General features: G+C 39.2%; 2 protein-coding genes across 2 annotated transcripts in view; both read right to left on the bottom strand.

Annotated features, from left to right (window-relative positions):
• Positions 1 to 21105, bottom strand: part of LOC106561036 (chemokine-like protein TAFA-5) — a 148480-nt gene extending 127375 nt beyond the window's left edge. Inside the window, exon 1 of the mRNA XM_014124602.3 lies at positions 20224 to 21105. Coding sequence (XP_013980077.1) covers positions 20224 to 20314 — 91 coding nt within the window. The 5' untranslated portion in view covers positions 20315 to 21105. The remainder of the gene's footprint in view (positions 1 to 20223) is intronic.
• LOC106561035 (uncharacterized) lies at positions 12465 to 16087 on the bottom strand. The gene is made up of 2 exons (XM_082957183.1): positions 15244 to 16087; positions 12465 to 14994 (listed from the first exon to the last, which is right to left on the bottom strand). Exon 2 carries the CDS (start codon positions 14138 to 14140, stop codon positions 13136 to 13138), a length of 1005 nt encoding a protein of 334 aa, XP_082813309.1. The 5' UTR covers positions 14141 to 14994; positions 15244 to 16087; the 3' UTR covers positions 12465 to 13135.
• Positions 21106 to 21940: the final 835 nt, after the last annotated feature.

Raw genomic sequence — 21940 nt, 5'->3', positions numbered from 1 at the left:
TCCACTACAGTTGAGGAACTATGGGAAAGTAATTATGCTTTGAAAGTTGCTAAACTTTTGAGGAAATTGACCTTGAATGTTTTGGTGTATCTACTGGAGAGTTCTTTGTCTACACCCATTCAGCATCGTTCACACCCTCTAAAGCCTTAGCCCCACCCATCTCTTTAAGGATTCACATGTGAGGCCATGTACCAAAACAGCCAAAGTTTTCAAGACTAAAGGCTGATACTACAGGTGTTTTTGTACATTTATTCTAGAGTGCCATAGTGTGCTCAGAGTGCGCTCTGGGGGTTTGTAAACTCAGTGTTGTCAGTTCGTAAATTCAGAGCATTTCACTCTCGGAGCGTTCAGAGTGCACACTGGACGCTCTGGCCGAGGAGTAGGATTGATCCGACTGTTCTGACCAAACAACAGCAGTCAAGCACCCAAGCTAACTGGCTAACGTTGGCTAGCTTGCTAGCTACTTCCAGACAGAAATAAGAGAACAGCACACTGAACATTTTACTTGCCCTAGCAGAGCTGGTTTGGCTGTTTTTATGTTGTCCAGAGCATTGGTGACTGCAATTGTGCTGCTGGCAACAATTTAATTACGCTTTTTTGCCAATGTTTACTGACACCGGCCATATTCAACGGGTGTTGAGCATTCGTAAATTCGTCAGTTATTCTGCACTTTGGCACACTCAGAAGAGAGTGCTCTGAAATCGGAGTAGATCGCCAGAGCGAATTTACCAGCTATGTCTATCAACAGTTGTCGCAGTGACATAATGAACATTCTATTGAAATGGTTACTTGCTTAGTGGAGTCTTTTGCTTAGACATGTAGCTAGCTAGCTAGCCAAACCATGAACCTTAATCCCAACTCATAACGTTACTACCCTGAATGAATCTGCAGGTAACTAACCAACCAGGTTCATTGTTAGCTAGTTAACATTAACTAGCAATGCAAATGTCTCTGAGATACGAATAATATAACTACAGGTCATACACGTAACGTTAGCTAGCCAGCCAGCTAACTTTAGGTAGGTAGCCAGCCAGCTAGCTAGCTAACAGTACACTTTAGCTGGAAATGAAAATAACTTTCTGACAAAATTAGAAACGTGTAATATCTGAAAATGTAGCTAGCTATACTTTCTTACCCGTATACATGGATGGACGCTTCTCCATCTCTGTCACGGATGTCATGGTTGCCCTTAGTTTGAAGATGTAATCCAGACACAGGTGTTTTATAAAACAGCCTTCTGTGTGTTCTCTTTTTGACTCCATCTGCTTATTTGCAATCAAACGCCAGACTTTTTCTCCATCTCCTTAGCTATCATACTCTAATTCTACTGATTTCAAAATTCGGTCCTTCAGAAAGTGGAGAGCAACACCTATGCAGTTCTACTACATGATATTTAAAAAAAAAAGCTGCGTTAGAAAGTATTACCTACACATACTGACCAGCTCATGTTATAGACAGAATTGAGCTACATGGCAGACCAATTTGAACTCATCTCTCGGCATGTCCAGCCCACTCATTATCTCAGCAAATCATGTCTAGCGGGAAAGTTGCTCGCTTTTTCTGTGGCTAAACCAACTACATTCTTAATTTAACAATTGTATTCGTATTTACAGATGGCATACACGTTTGTTATTAAGGCCCATCAAAGTTTACATGTTCCAGAAGGCATTTCTGCCAAAAAAACACATTTTGATAATAAAAAAGGCCTGCAAGTCACATTTTTCTCACTTGCAAAGTGATATGTAATTCCTATTGAAATCCAGAAAATGTGAACTTTTAATCACCCACAACCTGCATTCAGAAGTAGCACCAGAATTGCTGGATGAGACTACCTAAATCATCTAAACTGGCACAACCATTTCAGTAATAAGTCCAACTACTAACAGATTGGAATAGCTTAGAATGTTTTTATTTATCTTTGTGTAGCATAATCAACCAATCAATGTATATGCAAAAACACAGATATTAAAACAAACAATTCAGAAAATCAACCTGCAAAATAGCATGCTGGGAAATATGATAATGATGGGCGTGGTTTTGGTTTAACACTGGTTATTAACACCAACACTGGGGTTATTTAATTCCACTGATTGTTAATTTAACTCCTGAATCAACAATATAAATGTTACACTGAAAAATAAACCGATTTGCTGTGCACCACACAATACACTGCTGCTTACCTCATATTCCCTTCTATTCTTCACAGAAAATATTCATTTGAATGACAGAAATCATGGAAAAAATAGCCACTATGTCAGTACTGTTTATGTAAAATGATCAAGGGAATACCAGATATTTGCACAAATATTCCCAAATAGGTACAGTTTAAAACATTCTCACGCCAATTTTGTTTTATTTATCTGATTACTCAAACTTCTGATGTTAAAGTTTAGCCTGAGGTAAACACTAATGCAGACACTATTTAAAAGAAGGAAAACAAATTACAATAAAAAAGCTTATTCAGATACATAAGGATTCTATGTAGAACCCTTCTTGCCTTCTAAATGATCCTTCTTGCCTTCCAAAGTATCATTTTTATTTATTTGTATTTTATTTCACCATTATTTAACCAGGTAGGCAAGTTGAGAACAGGTTCTCATTTACAATTGCGACCTGGCCAAAAAAAATCTAAGCAGTTTGACACATATAACAACACAGAGTTACACATGGAGTAAAACAAACATACAGTCAATAATACAGTAGAAAAATAAGTCTATATACAATGTGAGCAAATGAGGTGAGATAAGAGAGATAAAGGCAAAAAAAGGCCATGGTGGCGAACTACATACAATATAGAAAGTAAAACACTGGAATGGTAGATTTGCAGTGGAAGAAAGTGCAAAGTAGAAATAATGGGGTGCAAAAGAGCAAAATAAATAAATACAGTAGGGGAAGTGGTAGTTGTTTGGGCTAAATTATAGATGGGCTATATACAGGTGCAGTAATCTGTGAGCTACTCTGACAGCTGGTGCTTAAAGCTAGTGAGGGAGATAAGTGTTTCCAGTTTCAGAGATTTTTGTAGTTCGTTCCAGTCATTGGCAGTAGAGAACTGGAAGGAGAGGTGGCCGAAGGAAGAATTGGCTTTGGGGGTGACCAGTGAGATATACCTGCTGGAGCGCGTGCTACAGGTGGGTGCTGCTATGGTGACCAGCGAGCTGAGATAAGGGGGAACTTTACCTAGCAGGGTCTTGTAGATGACCTGGAGTCAGTGGGTTTGGCAACGAGTATGAAGCGAGGGCCAGCCAACGAGAGCGTACAGGTCGCAGTGGTGGGTAGTATATGGGGCTTTGGTGACAAAACGGATGGCACTGTGATAGACTGCATCCAATTTATTGAGTAGGGTATTGGAGGCTATTTTGTAAATTACATCACCGAAGTCGAGGATCTGTAGGATGGTCAGTTTTACGAGGGTATGTTTGGCAGCATGAGTGAAGGATGCTTTGTTGCGAAATAGGAAGCCAATTATAGATTTAACTTTGGATTGGAGATGTTTGATGTGAGTCTGGAAGGAGAGTTTACAGTCTAACCAGACACCTAGGTATTTGTAGTTGTCCACATATTCTAAATCATGACCGTCCAGAGTAGTGATGCTCGACGGGCGGGCAGGTACAGGCAGAGATCGGTTGAAGAGCATGCATTTACTTTTACTTGTATTTAAGAGCAGTTGGAGGCCACGGAAGGAGAGTTGTATGGCATTGAAGCTCGTCTGGAGGGTTGTTAACAGTGTCCAGAGAAGGGCCAGAAGTATACAGAATGGTGTCGTCTGCATAGAGGTGGATCAGAGACCCACCAGCAGCAAGAGCGACATCATTGATGTATACAGAGAAGAGAGTCGGCCCAAGAATTGAACCCTGTGGCACCCCCATGGAGACTGCCAGAGGTCCGGACAACAAGCCCTCCGATTTGACACACTGAACTCTATCAGAGAAGTAGTTGGTGAACCAGGCGTGGCAATCATTTGAGAAACCAAGACTATTGAGTCTGCCGATGAGGATGTGGTGATTGACAGAGTCGAAAGCCTTGGCCAGGTCAATGAATACGGCTGCATAGTATTGTTTCTTATCAATGGCGGTTAAGATATTGTTTAGGACCTTGAGCGTGGCTGAGGTGCACCCATGACCAGCTCTGAAACCAGATTGCATAGCGGAGAAGGTGTGGTGAGATTCGAAATGGTCGGTAATCTGTTTGTTGACTTGGCTTTCGAAGAGCTTAGAATCATCAACGAACCCTTTCTTCTGTAACTGGTGCTTAGGACGTTGAAGGTTCTAGGTAGAACCCTTTGTCTTACAAAGCACCCTTGTCCTCCAAAAAGGGTTCTACAGATGAAATTGGTTCTTGGTAGAACCCTATCCCTCTCCAAAAAGCCTTTTTGGAACCCCAGTGTAGGACTATGCTTTCAAAACACCCACAGCCAGTACACACACACCACAACATAAAACATAAACTGTTCTTTTACTATCCAATCCATTCAGTGCAGACTACGTAACCCTTCCCAATCAAACATGGACTTTTTGAACCCCTTTCACAACTGAATATTTGCAGCTCTTCCAATTTCAGAGAGTTTTGCACAAGCAGGTTGACATGTCTATAAAGTTGAGCACATGTGTGCACTAACTTGGAATATACACGCAATACGCATAATTGATCCTTTTGGTTTCAATGAACAAAAGAAGAAATACCAATTTGGTGCTCAACGATGTGGCAAGAATCATCAGGGCCTTTGCTGTTAGGCAGTATACTGATAAATGTAGCGAAATAAGACTGTATACTGTACACAATCAAATAAAATTCAATCTGAAAGCCAATATTTGTATTGAAGAGATCTAGTGATGATACTGCAAGTGCACAATGTAGGAGAAACCAGCATGTGACTACAATTTGGTAAGAAATAAGATGGCCCACATCCCATCAGCTTTGGGAAAATGGGAGCATGTCATACTTTATCTGCTCAATGCAATACAGCCACATCCAAACACACTCACAGCTACAGTATCTGTGCACGGGTAATTGACGTGACACCCCTTTTTTTGCTCATAATGGCTAACACAAATATAACTTCATTCAAATTATAAGGTATTTTTTTTAACTTGGATCACAGATTAATTTATGCACTGAATAATTAGTTTTCTTACAAGTTTGAACCAAATGTGATACTATTCCAATGCTGTTCATTTCATATGAATTAAAAAACAAATACAATTCCCCTGTTCTGCTCTGTTAATCAAAACACATAAGAATTTTTCAAGAAACAATCAATTCATGATATTTTCAAGTCAATTCATGATATTTCAAAATAGTTCTGATTGATTTCATTTTGTCACAAAACCGATGTCCACATGGTGTGACAAAAAAAAGAGTTTGTGCATCATTGCACGGGGAGGGTTATCTTGCAATGAAGAAGTACAGAAGACATTGCTGGAGCACATGGTCTGAACAGACTGTAGGCTTTATTAGAAATATGAATCAAAATGTTACATTTTTCTGCCAGTTCAATAAAAGGGGTTAGTTTCTTGGTCCTTTGGTGTGACTACATAATTTAAACAAAGTGGATAGCAGAGAACACGCCTACAGAGAACACTTCTTGTTTGCAATGCAACTGTACATGTTTGCAAACAATTCAATCTGAGACGTAATTAGGAATCTGAGCATGGTACTTTCAAAGGCGTAGCTTTCCACCCCATATGCCTACAGATGCAGAAAAATGGAAGCTTTAACTGTTGGCTACTCTTCTTCCCTTGTCATGCCCTGATCTGTTTCACCTGTGATTGTCTCCACCCCTTCCAGGTGTTGCTTATTTTCCTCAGTGTATTTATTCCTGTGTCTCCTGTCTCTCTGTGCCAGTTTGTCTTGTATGTTTAGTCAAGTCAACCAGTGTGTTTTTCCTGTACTCCTTTTGCTATTCTCTTTTTGTTGTCCTCCTGGTTTTGACCCTTGTCTGTTTCTGGACTTTGTACCCGCCTGCCTGACCATTCTGCCTGCCTTGACCACGAGCCACTCTGTACCTCCTGGACTCTGATCTCGTTTTGACCTTTTTGCCTGTCCATGACCATTCTCTTGCCTATCCCTTTGGATTATTAAACATTATAAGACTCCAACCATCTGCCTCCTGTGTCTGCATCTGGGTCTTGCCTTGTGCCCTGATATCCCTGGCTTAACCCAAGGAGAGAAGGTCACAAGAGTTTCCTTAAAAGCTGTCTGGGTTTAAAGATCTTCTATTGTACAGAAAGTGAATAGCTTAATCAATTGATAGTGACAGCATTAGATTACTTCCTAAGCAAAGTCTATTGTTTGTCTCCTTGGCTATAGAAGGTTGAAGCGCAACTTCTGAATGTCAAAGAAACTAAACAATGATATCCCCATATGCATCGGAGTCACGTATTTCTGGGTATTTTACAGCTTGTTTCTAGCATAAAGCATCACAGACCAAAGCACTGTTATAGATCACTTTATATAACCAGCCCTGTTTTACATTTTTCAAAATATTAAGTTAACAATGGGTAGGCCTGTGCCTTTTGCCATTTTTCTTTAATAAAAGGTAGGCCTATGGCATACCCTCTCATACCACCTCAATTAGAATCCTGGTTTTAACTTAAGAACCTTTTATTGCAGTGGGCTAAATCTGGGTCACGCAGAGTGTTTCTTGGTAGTCTTAAACAAATCTACTTTGAAACAAAAGTATACACCTCACACATATGGTTATGGGCTTTAAAAAAGAAGACACCTGTACCATGTCAGATATAAAGTTGAAATGTATTACATTTTGAGTTTGCACCCCAATATTACACTTTATATACCTCACTGAAGACTGAAATATAACAAAACCGTTGAAATAGAAAACCAGATTTTCAGCGTGTTTTTTAAAATAATGTTTAATTCTGAAAAATATTAATAAAATTCCACCCTTGAGGCCACTAGAGGGCAATTTGGTAATTTGACCAGCCCTTCACTGACACAGAAGTAGGCTATTTGAAGAGTGCATGGTGGGTGGAGGAATTGGCCAACAAATGTATGGATATAGCAGCCTATAGCCTAATTTCTTCTTTCACAGGTAGGCCTACCTCTTATTTCTTAAATATGAAGAAATAGGCGCCAACACAAAGCCCTCTTGTTGTTAGTAAAGTCTCATTTAAATGAAGACAGTTGAAATTAATTATGCTTCCTCGAATTTGCCTACTTTCCGCACCGAGCTGTCCATTTCTGATTGATTGTGCCATGGCAGTTGCTTAAAATTCCAGCACGACAATGTAAGTTACTCAAATCCGGCTTATTATGAAGTCAATAACTCTGATAAACACATCATGGGCAAGAAACATATTGTTTTTATTCAAATCAATTATAATAGTAGCAAGCTATCAAAGTTAACCTCCGGTCCTCCTTCTCATCTTCACGCTCTGTTTCTCAAGCTGAACCAAACATAGGCTAGTCTACATGGAAGATACATACTTTTTGGAAATAGGCCTAATTAAAAATTTGACTCCTGAACTGACAAAAAAGTGTTTGATCAGCAAGAGCAGAGCAGGCCAGGGCTCAGGGTGAGAATATCCATTGCAGTGTGTAATGCAGCCCAGTTTTATTTACACCATTCCAGCAGAGAAAAAATACTTTTCTTCGAAATATAACTTTGCTCTGTGCTTCTCCTAGCATGCACTTTGTAGATTATAGGCTATGGATCATTTGATTGAGACCACACTATAGAGCCTATAGGCACACTTGAAATTGCACGCCCAGTAGAGAATCTGAGATGAGGGACACATCGATATAGCCAAATAAGCAACTAATTCTAAAACGCTGAGAAATATTGAAATTTCATAGATTACAAATTACATGACCCTCCCCTGGACTAGACTGAAAAAATACTAAACCTTCTCCTTGACGGAAATGTAAAAATCATAACCTTCCCTCAATTTCCTCCAGGTACCATTTCTGTAAATTTTGATTCATCCCTTCACAATAAAACCCAAATGGACCATACAGAATGAGATGTCCAATGGTGTGACAGCTTTCTTCCATTGGTGTAACATGAAGATGGTCTCACGCCAGAGGAAATTGCTGTCACTCCGGACATAACCCATCAATAAACTTATAAAATGACCTTTTTAGGCATATTATTCATCAAATAAAATCTACAGTATGATACCTATTTATATCCTTTTGCAATTTCAATCATTTTAACCTGTTGGGGCTAGGGGGCAGTATTTTCACGGCTGGATAAAAAAACGTACCCGATTTAATCTGGTTACTAATCCTACCCAGTAACTAGAATATGCATATACTTATTATATATGGATAGAAAACACCCTAAAGTTTCTAAAACTGTTTGAATGGTGTCTGTGAGTATAACAGAACTCATTTGGCAGGCAAAACCCTGAGACATTTTCTGACAGGAAGTGGATACCTGATGTGTTGAATTACCTTTAAGCCTATGCCATTGAAACACACAGGGGTTGATTAATGTTTTGGAACTTCCTATTGCTTCCACTAGATGTCACCAGCCTTTACAAAGTGTTTTGAGTCTTTTACTGTGAGATCTGACCGAACAAGAGCCTTGGAACGGTGATGGCCGATTAGACTCTGGCGCGCGAGTTCATGTTGGGTACCCTCGTTCCAATACGTTATAAAAGAGAATGCATTCGTCCACCTTGAATATTATTCATGTTCTGGTTAAAAAAGGCACTAATGATTTATGCTATACAACGTTTGACATGTTTGAACGAACGTAAATATATTTTTTCCCCTCGTTCATGACGAGAAGTCCGGCTGGCTTAGATCATGTGCTAACAACACGGAGCTTTTTGGACATAGATTGATGAGCTTTTTTGAACAAAACTACATTCGTTATGGACCTGGGATTCCTGGAAGTGACATCTGATGAAGAGAATCAAAGGTAATGGATTATTTACATAGTATTTTCGATTTTAGATCTCTCCAACATGGCCGTTTGTCTGTATAGCAAAGCGTATTTTTCTGGGCGCAGTGCTCTGATTATTGCAAAGTGTGATTTCCCAGTAAGGTTATTTTTAAATCTGGCAAGTTGATTGCGTTCAAGAGATGTAAATCTATAATTCTTTAAATGACAATATAATATTTTACCAATGTTTTCTAATTTTAATTATTTAATTTGTGGTGCTGACTTGACTGCCGGTTATTTGAGGGAAACGATGTCCTGAACATCAACGCCATAGTAAACCGCTGTTTTTGGATATAAATATGAACTTGATAGAACTAAAAATGCATGTATTGTCTAACATAATGTCCTAGGAGTGTCATCTGATGGAGATTGTTAAAGGTTAGTGCATCATTTTAGCTGGTTTTATGGTTTTGGTGACGCCTGTCTTTGAATTGACAAAACATTACACACAGCTATTGTCAATGTACTCTCCTAACATAATCTAACTTTATGCTTTCGCCGTAAAACCTTTTTGAAATCGGACAACGTGGTTAGATTAAGGAGATGTTTATCTTTCAAAGGGTGTAAGATAGTTGTATGTTTGAAAAATTTGAATTTTTACATTTATTTGGTTTCAAATTTGCCGCTCTTGAAATGCACCTGCTGTTGATAGGGTGCACCACGGGTGGCACGCTAGCGTCCCACATAGCCCCAAGAAGTTAAGTTGTTCTGAGTGCAAATTCTACATACTTATTCTCCCATGCCTGGTTCTCACTCCATGCAGGTGACCAATCTTCCAGCAACCTCAGGGAAATGTCTCTGCCACCTGGGGAGGTTCAATTTTCCTTTACCTGGCCCTAGTGATTGTGCAGGTGGATATTGGGGCCTGGCTGTGCTGCTCACACCCCTGGTTCTCACGTCCTGCATTAGACAAACCATCTCCTTGGTACCATTCTGTCTGTCCCACCAGTTTCACTTCTCCTGACCAATTGACATATGTGATACACCCAGGGAGGGCCCCCATCGAAAGGGCCTCTTTTGGAGAATGTTCACCCCGCCTCCAATATGCCCTGACCGACCTCACTCCGAGCGAGACCCAGTCTACCTGCCTATCTTTGTGGTCCTCCGATGTTATTTCTGTGCGGGGCATGGCACGCCCAGGCAGCGATTCCTAGGGCATGGCACGCCCAGGCAGCGATTCCTAGGGCAGGGCAGGGCAGGGCAATTCAGTACATGCCAGCATCAGAGACACCTTACTTTTCTAAATCTCTGTCGTTGGCTCCATATTGTGGTATACTCCTTTACCAACTCTCCAATATAACACCTCTCAAGGGGTGACTTGGTTCCCACGGCTTCGGCTGTGGGCAGGTCGAGGCCTCCTGCAGGGTTCGCACAGGTCCCCTCCATCACTAGAGGACTGTGCCCCCAGGTTAACCTCAATGTTGCTAGGGGCTACCTGGTTGATCCTACCAGTAGCATATGCTTGTCTCAAAGATTATGCCATGCAAGTCTGAAATCACATGACCAGTACATTGAAACTACTAATGGCTCATCAGTTATGGACCCTTTCATCACTCCAACGTTAACTGTGGCAATTCTAGAGCTTATACATGCCAAAGAACATTGACCTTCGATGATGCGTGCATTTATCAAACCCAAAACCCTTGTGGGGTCGTCTTGGGTGCACCCAAAATTGTTTGTGACTCTAAATAACCTCAAGCTGATTGCATTCCTTTCGTGGCATCCCTATCAACTTTCGATGCTAATTCTGTGATACTGTGGTGACCACAGGAAATGGGGAATCATGGTTCGATTCCAGAGAGTAAGCCTGAGAAATGGCTACAATACCCAAGGATTAAGGTAGCAGGCGTGCAAATTACCCACGGCCGACTCGGGGAAGTATACTAAAAATAACAAAACAGCACTCTCGAGGCTCTGTAATTGGAGTGAGTACACTTTAAAATATTTAACGAGGATCCATTTCTAATGTTTAGAAGTTGCCTTTTACAGTGGTCAGAAACTTCTGAAAGTATCATTATGTTTTAACTGTAAAATTTGACTGCCTGTTGTGTATTGTCCAACAGTGTGACATAATGTCCTATGGAGAGACGCTGATAAATGAAAAGGAAAAAAAAGTGTTGTCTTGGACAAAATGTAAAAATATTTGTTAAGCATATGACAGGTAACATCATAATACACAAGTAAATTATTTTATATATTTTTTTATCTACATTTGGTTAAATTCTCAATAATCTTACAAATAATTTAATAGGGAAACACTTCGTTATTGTCATTGTACAAGGAAATGATGTGTTTTTCAATTGAAATTCTGGAATATGAGGACTGATTTATATACAGAAGTAACTAATAATGTGTACAAATAATTTTGTTGTCCATTTCTGAATCATTAACTTTCCTTTATATTGACATTAATAATGATGTCACACCAGAGGACAAATTCAAAGCACTATTCCATGAAATGGTTCGTTAAAATTGATATACATTTAAAATTGATGGTGGCCACATAACATTTTGAGTTCTTTAGACATAATTGTTTCAACATTTTTTATTTTTTTTACTTCAATTATAGAATATATTATTTTGTCACTTTTGTTTTGGGGAAAATTCCCCGGTAACAGAATTGTGCGGAGACTGAGGTTTTTCACTTAAAATGTATCCCAAACAAAAACCATTGATTTAAATGTTTTCAAACTCTATCAATAAACTACTTTTAACAATTGAATCCTACAGACGAAGAACCATATATGTGACAATTTTTCCATTTTAAGATAATCAGTTATTTTTATATTATTAATTGTGTGTACCACATTAGGTGTTTTATGGTTGACAAATAATTCACCATACTCATATCTTCCAACAACAATTGATATTTTTTGTTATTTCAAAAAAGACTTTTTTTATTGCCGTTTACATTTTTAGAATGTGGAAGAACAGTATATCTCCAGTGATGATTTCAGTTTGTGGAAGAACAGTATATGTGACATTTTGCATGACACTTGTAAGATGTCCTTTTTTAACACCTGATATGATGTTTTAAGTACTTTCAAGTGCAGATGCCCTTCATGTAAATAACTTAAATGCAATATGTAGTTAATTCATTTGTATGGAGGTTCATTTAAAGGTGGTCTATCAACTTTAGCACTGATGACTTTTCTTAAAAGTTGAGTCATGAAATCTTAGTCTCATTTAAAATGAAGCCCTCAATGTGAACATACCATAGAATAACTACAAAAATAGAATTCAATCAAAAGAAGCACAACTTCTACATATCAAATATGGATCAATGTCATGTGCCAATATGCAGGTCCCTAAGGTCAATATTACAAAACGTTCAGAAACCCATTCTCTTTGCGTTTAACACTATGATCAGCAATTAAGTTTTGAATTGCGTTAAACCCATGCTAAAGGCAAGAAATGTCCTGTACTGAGGTGACAGCAGTAAATAAGTATTAACTGCTTAGAGTTGATGCTAAATGTGGTGACAGAGAGACGTACTGTGTATTGTAATGAATAACAAAAGGGAATCAAGATCAAATGAATACTCACATACTGTATGTGATGACTTGTTTGTTTTTAATTAATTCAGATTTAAAAAAGGTTCAAATGATCACACACAAAATCATTCTCAACAGAACACATTGTACATAACATTTTCTACACTAGGAACAACATCTTAAAATTAAATTAATTCAATATATTGTGCTGGTTGAAATCATACACAAATTGATTCACATAGAAAATTCCTACAATAGGGGTGACATGTTTTCTGAAATGTATTCAGATTCAACATACTATACAGGTTCAGGGGATCATAAACTCACAGAAAAAACGGTTAATTATGTAGCTTGGTTTAACATCAAATTATTCACTCTGCAGTGATTTATAAAAAGAGCGTGCAGCAGCTGGCAAGTAGTTGAGCATGGTCATCAGATCTTGGTACTTGTTTTTTTTTGATGGGCAGAGGACTCTCATATGCTCTAGGGTAGTGGCTTGCAAAATAGGGAGGTTGAGGTGTAGCTCCTTGTTTTGGTTTGGAGATCAGCCACGATTTCCATCCCTCAAATAGACTGTGGCTCTGTCTGGCGTACAGATTCCAAGGATCCTCAACTGAAATTACAACAGAAACATTTTAAGTTCCTGACATCAATAAACAACTTTCACAGTCAAGCACTAGGATATTTTATTGTTAGAACAACATGTTGCATGTTGATGATGAATGTTAGTAAACTATTCTCTGTGCAATACCTGTGATGTACTGTCATCGGATCTTAGAATGAGCCAATGTTTGCGATCGATTCCTTTCCCAATACCTGTGACTTTTAACCACCTCACTGAGGTGATCTGTAGTCCAGCTGGTCGCTTGAGGACAGAATCTGGAAGGTGCCTGAAGTCTTCACATTGCATCCTCATCACCTTGAATGGTTTTGCTGGTTGTGCAAGTATCATCTTTGAAACATCATCAGGTGTATGAAGGACTGACACCTTGCGCCTCTTCTCAATGGTGGCAAAAGATCGATCACAAGGAAGAAAAGAATGACCAGAGACCATGAACTTCTGCTCAACTTGGGTAAAGTAACCCATAGAGATGAGCATCGACATCAGATTGAGCATCCGCCAGTTGTTATTCTGCCCACAGCATCTGTCACTGAAGATGATCAACTTGCGCACCTCTGGTTTGGGGAGTGGCGTGAATTTTGTCTTCACCCACTTCAATATGCAGCTTGCTACCTCAATGGAACCTCGGTGTGCAATCCCCTCATGCCAAACACACATGTATGCAGGATCTTCTTTTCCAAGTTCCTGGATGCAAAGGTTAAAATTTGACAGCTGCCGCTGGTAGTAGACATTGGAGTGGGTCAGATTAGGGGTGTACATCACCCCCTGTAGATCCACAGAAATGACATGGCAGTCAGCATTGGCTTTAGCCCACTCAGTGTCACTTTGAAGCTGTGTGTAGGCCTTTTCGGCTTTTCGATGGTGCAACTCACTTTCAACTGCAATCTTCCTCTTCTCCTCTTCAGATGTTGCTGCTGACATCTTAGTGAAGAATGCGTCACATTTGCCACAGGTGTCACTCCTGGGTTGGCCGAAATTGAGACTCTGCTGTTTGAAAATGTCCCTATAAACCCAGAATTTTGCAGATGATGTGGTATTCTTCTCTTTGTAGAGTCGGTACATTCGCAACAAATTCAGATCAGGGCTGAGGTATTCTCTGTGTACATCCCCCTTCATCCGAGAGTAGTGGTTCTGGGTTCTTGGGAAAGATAAAATGTGCTCCTTGATGCCCTCTTTCACTGTAGCATGTATCCAATGTGGCCTGTAAGGAGACAACAAGATGTTGTTGAACTTGTATTCTCTCAATGGTCTAGGGACCTGCCTTAGAGTGCAACTGTGTCGCTATAACCGGGGTACAAATCCCGGTCACGCCATTGCCGTTTGTGGCCGGGGGGTCCTGTAGGGCGGCGAGAATTAGGCCAGTGCCGTCCGGTGGGAGGGGGAAGGTAATCGGCACTCAGTCCTCAATGCTCAGGTTGTAGTTGGACAGCTAGATTACCATCATTTTGTTTAAAAGTAATAAACATTTTTAGATTTTTGTTTCAGAATTCGCTATTCATCCATTCGATACTCTATGTTAATGTTTAGAAGATTGTTTAGAGCACTGCTATAGTGAAATAATCCAGGCTGGAATCCATAGCGCATTACCTATTGCTATGCTTCCCTCTTCCATCTTCTAAAGGAGACCTAGCCTCAGTAGCCTGATCTGGAGACCCTGCAACCTCACCTGCCTCAGCTTGAACTCCTAACTTTTCCTGAACAACCTGACCAAAACAATTACATTTCAATTAGCAGGTTCTAAAAAAACTAGTACAAAGAATACAATATGTTTGTAATTGATATTCATATAGACATTAATTCATATTTTCACTTGCCTGAAGACGGCTGTTGGTTAGCTGGAACACAGACATGAAAGTGACCTTGCACACATTCAATCTCTGGCCTGCTTGCTGTACATGGTATTTGAAGGTTTGTTTCCGTCGTTTGTTCTCCTTTGTATCCTCAGGTTTACGTCTCCGTTTCACCTCATGCTGCAATAAAAATTGACAATGATAAATTCAGAATTTAATATACGGTAGCACATTCAGGGTATTGCTTGATCAGGACCTCCATCTTTCACACACTCCCAACCTATACACAGAATGAGTTTGTGTTGCACCATTGTGTAACACTGCACTTTTAGAGTTAACGTTAATGTACGTATCATTACTGTCAAAGTTAAACTATGCAAGTGTTCAATATAGCTATTATAATAATAGGAGTTTTGTCCTATTTCTAACCTGTTCTAAGCCGGAGAGAATCAACGCTTGTTGTTTCTCGTATGGGACAGTGTAGAAAGTGTTGAACAGATGCAGCTTGCGCTCATCAGTCAACTTTCCACAATCCTTTCTGCACGTAGTGGAACACGCTCTTCCCTGCAGGATACAGTGTAACGTTACATATAACTAGCTAGCTACTGTAGCCATGTCGAATCATCCGGTGGATGGAGAAAAAGTAGCTAGCTATGTTTCTTCTATAATCTAGCAATAACATTTGTAACGATAATGTATAAGTTAGTAGCCAACGAACTTTAGCTAATATGTTTTCTCTATAGTTACAAATTAGACAACCCAGAACATACATGTTAGTTACTGTACTCAATAGCTAGCTAGCTAGATTGTTTGATATACGGTTCTTCCACATACCTCTTTTGGACAGCTTTTTCCAGTTTTTTCTTGACCCTTACGATTTGTATAGGGTTTTCCCGCATCCCGTAAGATCTTCCTTTGCCTGTCTTTCCATTCTTTTAGTTTAGTTTTACGTTTCTTTCCCACATTTCTGCGATTTTCATCAGCAACAGAAAAGTTGTGCGCTTGTCCGTCCATTCTGAGTGGTGCACATAAACGGTTATTCCACGAGAGCCTATCTTTAAATTTAAAAATATTGTTAATTATCGCGTGGAAAGCTTGTGAAACCGGTTCACTATAGAAAAAGGGTGTCCAATAACGATTTTTCATGTATATCTCTTTTTTTTTTTAAATGTCACATATATGGTTCTTCGTCTGTAGGATTCAATTTACACAGAAAATTTTACAAAACCACATTTACTGGAAGAACTGTGCTGATACAACATTTGGTAACAGAATTTCTGTAAAACTTGTAAAAAAGTTATTTATGTGATCATGTTTTCCAAAAACTCAGTTAAATATCTGCTCCGAATTAAGATTCAAAGATGTCTGCAGAAAGAATGTGGTATCAGCTATGAAATTAATATTTTGGATATTGAACTACATTAAGTGAAGTGGATTTACACCTGGTAACAGAATTGCGGTGATGGCATTTCATCTTGGGTCCCCGATCTGTACTACTCAGAAATGCATAATTATGGATATGAATGTCACAAACCAAGGTAGAAATATGCAAAATCCTCCTTTGCAACCTTGGGTATCAATCTACTATCATTTGAATCAGCTCAGCCACCAAAGAAAACCAAATTTGGTTGGTTCAGACCGGACCAAATCTGAACTAATTATAGATGTCTATGTTTCACGTTTCACAGAGCTTAGTAGAGTACAGTATGGTACAGCACAGAACAGTAGAGTTCAGTACAGTAGGGTAGAGTTCAGTACAGTCAAGTAGAGTATAGTTCAGTACAGCACAGTAGAGTTCAGTACCGTGCGGTACAGTATGGTAGAGCAGGGTTTCCCAAAGTCGATCCTGGGTGCACATTTTGGTGTTTGCCCTAGCACTACACAGCTGATTCAAATAACCAACTCTTCATCAAGCTTTCATTATTTGAATCAGGGCCAACTTTGGGAAACCCTGCAGTAGAGTATAGTTCAATACAGCACATGATAGTCTACTCAATTCTACTGTGCTCTACTGAACTCTACTCCACATTATTCTACTGTACTGTACTCTACTATAATGTACTGCACTGTGCTGTCCAAACCTGTGAAATATATACATCTATGATTGGTTCAGATTGACCGTTGTCGGTCGGTGCTCAGTGGGTAAGGTTAGGGGGGGCTCATCAGTAGTTGTCAGAAAGAGACAGAAAATGTGACAATTGCAGAGAGATAAAGAGAGAGTCCAGACTTTTCACACTCTTGCATTGACCACCAGATGACAGAAAGAGAACGAAAACAGTTACTGTAATGTGAACTTTCATTATCTTGCCTCCTCATGAGGGAAGATAATGAAAGTTCACATTACAGTAACTGGAAAATATCTTAAATATATGTGGGGTTTTTGTAATGACATTTCAAGGCAATATTTTTTAAACTTGCAGAAGGTTGAAAATATCATAAACTTAATGTGTTCATTAGTTGGCAGGGGTCTTAATTTATATATATGCCTTAATTTATGAAAAATATAGACTAATCTTTCATTTGACATGCTCCCATGAACTTCACATGTTAGTGCTCATGTGTCCTTTTATATGAAAATTACCTTTGGCCATTATGGCAACTACCCACTACCCTCGTCCATTCAAATGAATCTTATGAAGAAATGTCTCTAATCTCGTAAACAAAATTGGGAACTCGCACTTAATCTCTTGGTCAAACATAGGGCAGGCATGGGAGAGCATTTACAGTTCATAATGGGTCATTCTGCACTGTAAAAATAGAAAGGTCTCAAAACACCATGATTGTGTAATGAAACCATGAAAAGTAGTGCACTTAAAATGAGATCTGGTGTTTGAATATAAACCAAAGTAAGTGTTTTAATGCACAGAATTATGTTTTAAAATCTAAATTACATACCTTGAAACACCCAAAGTGGTTCTTCAACCTTAATATTGGTGTTTTTAAGTGTTGTGAAAACACTTTGAGGGTTTCAGTGCACATAAAATGTAGCATCAAAACACAAAAACGGTATTTCTCACACAATTAATGGTTTAGAAATGCAAATGGTTTATAGCCTAAATATTGATTGATGATAAGGGAATATTTCACCTTTATTTTTTCTATGCTTTTTTTAGACAGATTATAAATAGAAGGGCCAGTACGACTGTACATTTCGTTGGAATTTGACCCACTCAACCACACAGCCACACTGTAAGAAATTAATTTTGGGTGAATTGAAAATGTCAACAACAAAAAAACGACCAACATATACGTAATAAAAATGCAAGTCATGCAGAACCCATGGTCAAGTGAGAAAGCAAACGGCTTAGACATGTTGGCCACGGCACCCCTCTCCCCACCGAAAACCAGGGTTCAATTCACCACTCTATCTGTTTATCCCCTCTCTCATTTCATAACTGTCTCAATAAAGTTACAAAATACCCCCAAAATATATATTTTTTAAATGTATGCAAGTTGTTTCAATGATTTGTTCATTTAATTTGACCAAAATATTCTAAGAATAAATCCAACTAAATATGTTGCTCAAAATGTAAGTATATATCATGAAGATAACCAAAGAGAGAAAATGTAGTGATTTAACTCAATGGAAGTCTTTGGTATAAAATTAAGCCGCTTGCATTTTATATCTTGCCACATGAATCTGATTTTAGAGGATTGTGGGTAATTCAACATTTTTAGACTTTATTCAACCATATATACAGTGTTGTATATATGGTTGAAGAAAGAAAAGCATATTTCTATATTAGCATTAAGCTTGTTGTGCCACGAGGTGTAACGGATCATGATGAAAGGATATCAAATCCGTCCGACAAATTGGTTTTCAACGAGGACAGCACCCATTCCCACATTCATGACTGCCAAGGGAAGAGGCAAGTGCACATCAACTTTCAGTTACTGCTGGTGGTTTGAACACTAAGATTGACAATACTGGTCATAATGGTAAAAAATGGCAATTGATCAAATACATAAAACAATGATAGACATTAAGACACTTCAGACAATGCGATCTAATTCTGCACTAGACAGGATCCAAAACATTATAACGGTGTTTAGAAGCTTTAGAGAGAGGAAAAGACACCAACAAAGAAGGTATCTAATTCTGCACTACACAGGACTCGAAACAGCAACATAACGTGTTCAAGCCTTTCCAGTAGCGCTCCCAGTTTCTGGCAAGGTGTTGCACAACACTTGATTAAGTGGTGTTTCAACACACCATGTTATGTTTCAAAACATCTCTGCATGATGTGTTTCAATACTCCAGCAAAGTTAAGGTTTTGTTTCCTTCAAGTCAGTGGCAGCTCAGTTGCCACTAGTTTTGGTGTGACAAAGCACTTCATTTTACCAGTGTGCTTTAATCACAAAGATTCAGAAGGAACATGGGGTGAAGGGGGATTAAAGAACGGTTGTGCCATTTATTCCCACAAAGCCCACTTGCAGGGGAAAGAGACACGGTGCGTCACCCATTCTTCCATTCCAGGCACCCCTCACAAAGCAGTGGATTACCCACTCACCAGGAACAAGCCAAGTTTATTGTTTGCCTTGCTTGCAACAGCTCTCGCCATCACATTCATTTTGGACTCCAATCTCCAAATTTGATGTAATTATTTTCTGGCACAATTGCATTAGTGCACACCAATCTTATTGTGAATTAAAATTATGATCATGAAGTGTGTGCAACCACTGTTGTCTGTAAACGTATGATTACAACAGACCCTTTCAAAAGCCAAAACATGTGGCTGGCATTCTCTGCAAATGTGAATGTAATTTGCAACATCGAACTGCATATACTGTGTGTATCGAACTGAGTACTGTATGTCTTAGTCACCCCCCAAGAAATCTAATAACATATCATTACAATTGACCCCTGGCATTGCACATCAGTATGACTCTGGTGTCATCTATTGAATAATAACTAAATCAATCATTTAAACAAAGACCTCTATTTTCTAGCTCCCAACACACTGCCCTAAAACATTGCTCTCTCGCTCTCTCTCTGTGTGTCTTTCTCTCTCTGTGTGTCTTTCTCTCTGTCTTCCTCATTCTGTCTTTCTCTCTCCCCTCCCTCCTCCTCACTCTCTCTCTCACACACACACACACACACACACACACTGGTCATATATGCACTAGGCATGCTATTTACTGTAATAATACCTGTTGAAATGTCTATATTTTATTAACTACAGCTTACGCATACTTAAAATCATTATTTTAGGGGACATAGAGGTGTCTTATAGTTGAAACACAGACCACCAATCATCTTCACAAACCAAGTACTTAGACCAAATGGTATGCAATAAAATTGCATGAATACAAAGTATTTGAAAAGGATGCCATAGTCTTTGTAAAATAAAACATGTGTTTAAGAATAATGGTCTGCAAAGGCAAGAAGAGAGATAAATAAGGAATTACCTTCTTTTAGAACATGTGAGTGAATAAGAAGGATAACAAAACAGCAGATGGCAGCTCCCGTTAAAACCCACGCTAGTCGGATGAGCTGCATCGTTGAGAAAAAAAAGTCAAAAATACCCAAAGGAACGCGCGGTCTTCAGCAGCAGGAGTAGGCTACAATGACAAATCCATTTTGATCCAATGCAGCAGTGTTGAAAAATGAAAAATTAAACAAATCAGTTGACAAGTCCCTAAGGCGACTCTGTGGGCTTGTATTCAAAGTAAGATACAACATCGGCACAATCCATGAGAGAGACTTGATATGATCCCTTCAATTCCAAATCAATGCAACCTTTTCGTTCTTTAAAGATAGTGGAGAGAAAAGTTCAAGTCGTTAGACCATCACTCACATAATTACAAGTGAGGGATTTTCTCACGGGCGATTCAAATTAACCTGCTTGTCAACGCAAATTCTTCTCTGAGGTTCGAACGCAGTGACTCGGCTGGCCACACTCTCCAGGATGCCTATATGAGACGGCTGCGCCACCGGACCACTTTGCAGCAATTCGGTAAAATTAATTTTGTCTCGATATTTACCGAATTTGAGATATCACTAAATAGACAGTAGCTGGTTTGCGATACGTCCATCTTCGCTCTTTCCAAGTTAGGTCAACGTTCCTTGTAAATTCCCACAACTGATGGATATGAAGTGAAGATGAAACCACATCTAATAGGACCTCATTGCTCACCGACAACGCTGCGCATCAGGTCCAATGCCATTCAATGCAAAGCCCCTGATAACTTATGAAATGAATGATGGGAAGCTCGTGCGAGACACTGCTGCGTCACTATGCTGTTCACCGTACCTATTGGGTTTGCCCGGTTCTAGGTTCACGAGCGACTTTCACTGCGCTCTACCTGACCGTGACGTCCACGCCATTTAAAGTGTTTATCTCCGAGCAATTCCACAGACGGTTTACGATTGAGGGCAGATCAGGGGACATACAACAGTTAGCTGTTGCAAGCATAAACGGTGCAGGCTCAGATTTAAACATAGATATGTGTAGACGTTTAATGCATGGGAAACCACAACTACTTTGAACAATATTTACTGTAGTGCCAGTAAAATCATATTTTGGCTTGTTAATGGTATATGAGAAAGATTTAATTAAACAGTATCATACAAATGGGCAGAAGGACACACTAATTCCCAGTCAGTATTGGGAGAAAATCCACACACGCACAGATTAATGTAACCAACCTTGCCAGAATCCTGGACAACAAGGACAAAAATGGAGCAGGTGAAAGAGGGGGTAAGATAAGTGTTGGAACATATGAAAATCAGTCAGGAAAGGACAAATGTATGAAATCATTACTAACAATTACTCATACAGTTTGTATGTCAGTGCTATGTTACCTCTTTACACTTGTACAAAGTAAATTTGAGATCAGAAGTATAACACCCACGATGTTACATTTAACACTTTCTTAGAAATGATATGTGACCCACCAAAAAATATATAACTTACCAAACGGCCTACCCAGCCGCTCGGATGCATCCGCATGGTCCTAAAGCACATTGTTGCCACGTTTTGTATCACATTTCAATGATACAGAAATGAACTCAACACGGCCAAGTAACATCAACACCGCCAGACGGGTATCCTACGCAGAAAGCTAGATCTCCCCATTTTCTAAAGCTAACCAGCTTCAGTTAGTTTGACATTCCAGCTCAGGG

Source organism: Salmo salar, chromosome 10, assembly GCF_965601325.2.
Source record: "Salmo salar chromosome 10, fSalSal1, whole genome shotgun sequence".
Classification (NCBI taxonomy): Eukaryota; Metazoa; Chordata; class Actinopteri; order Salmoniformes; family Salmonidae; genus Salmo; species Salmo salar.
The sequence above is the reverse complement of the archived record's forward strand: the minus strand, read 5'-3'. Positions and strand labels throughout refer to the sequence as shown.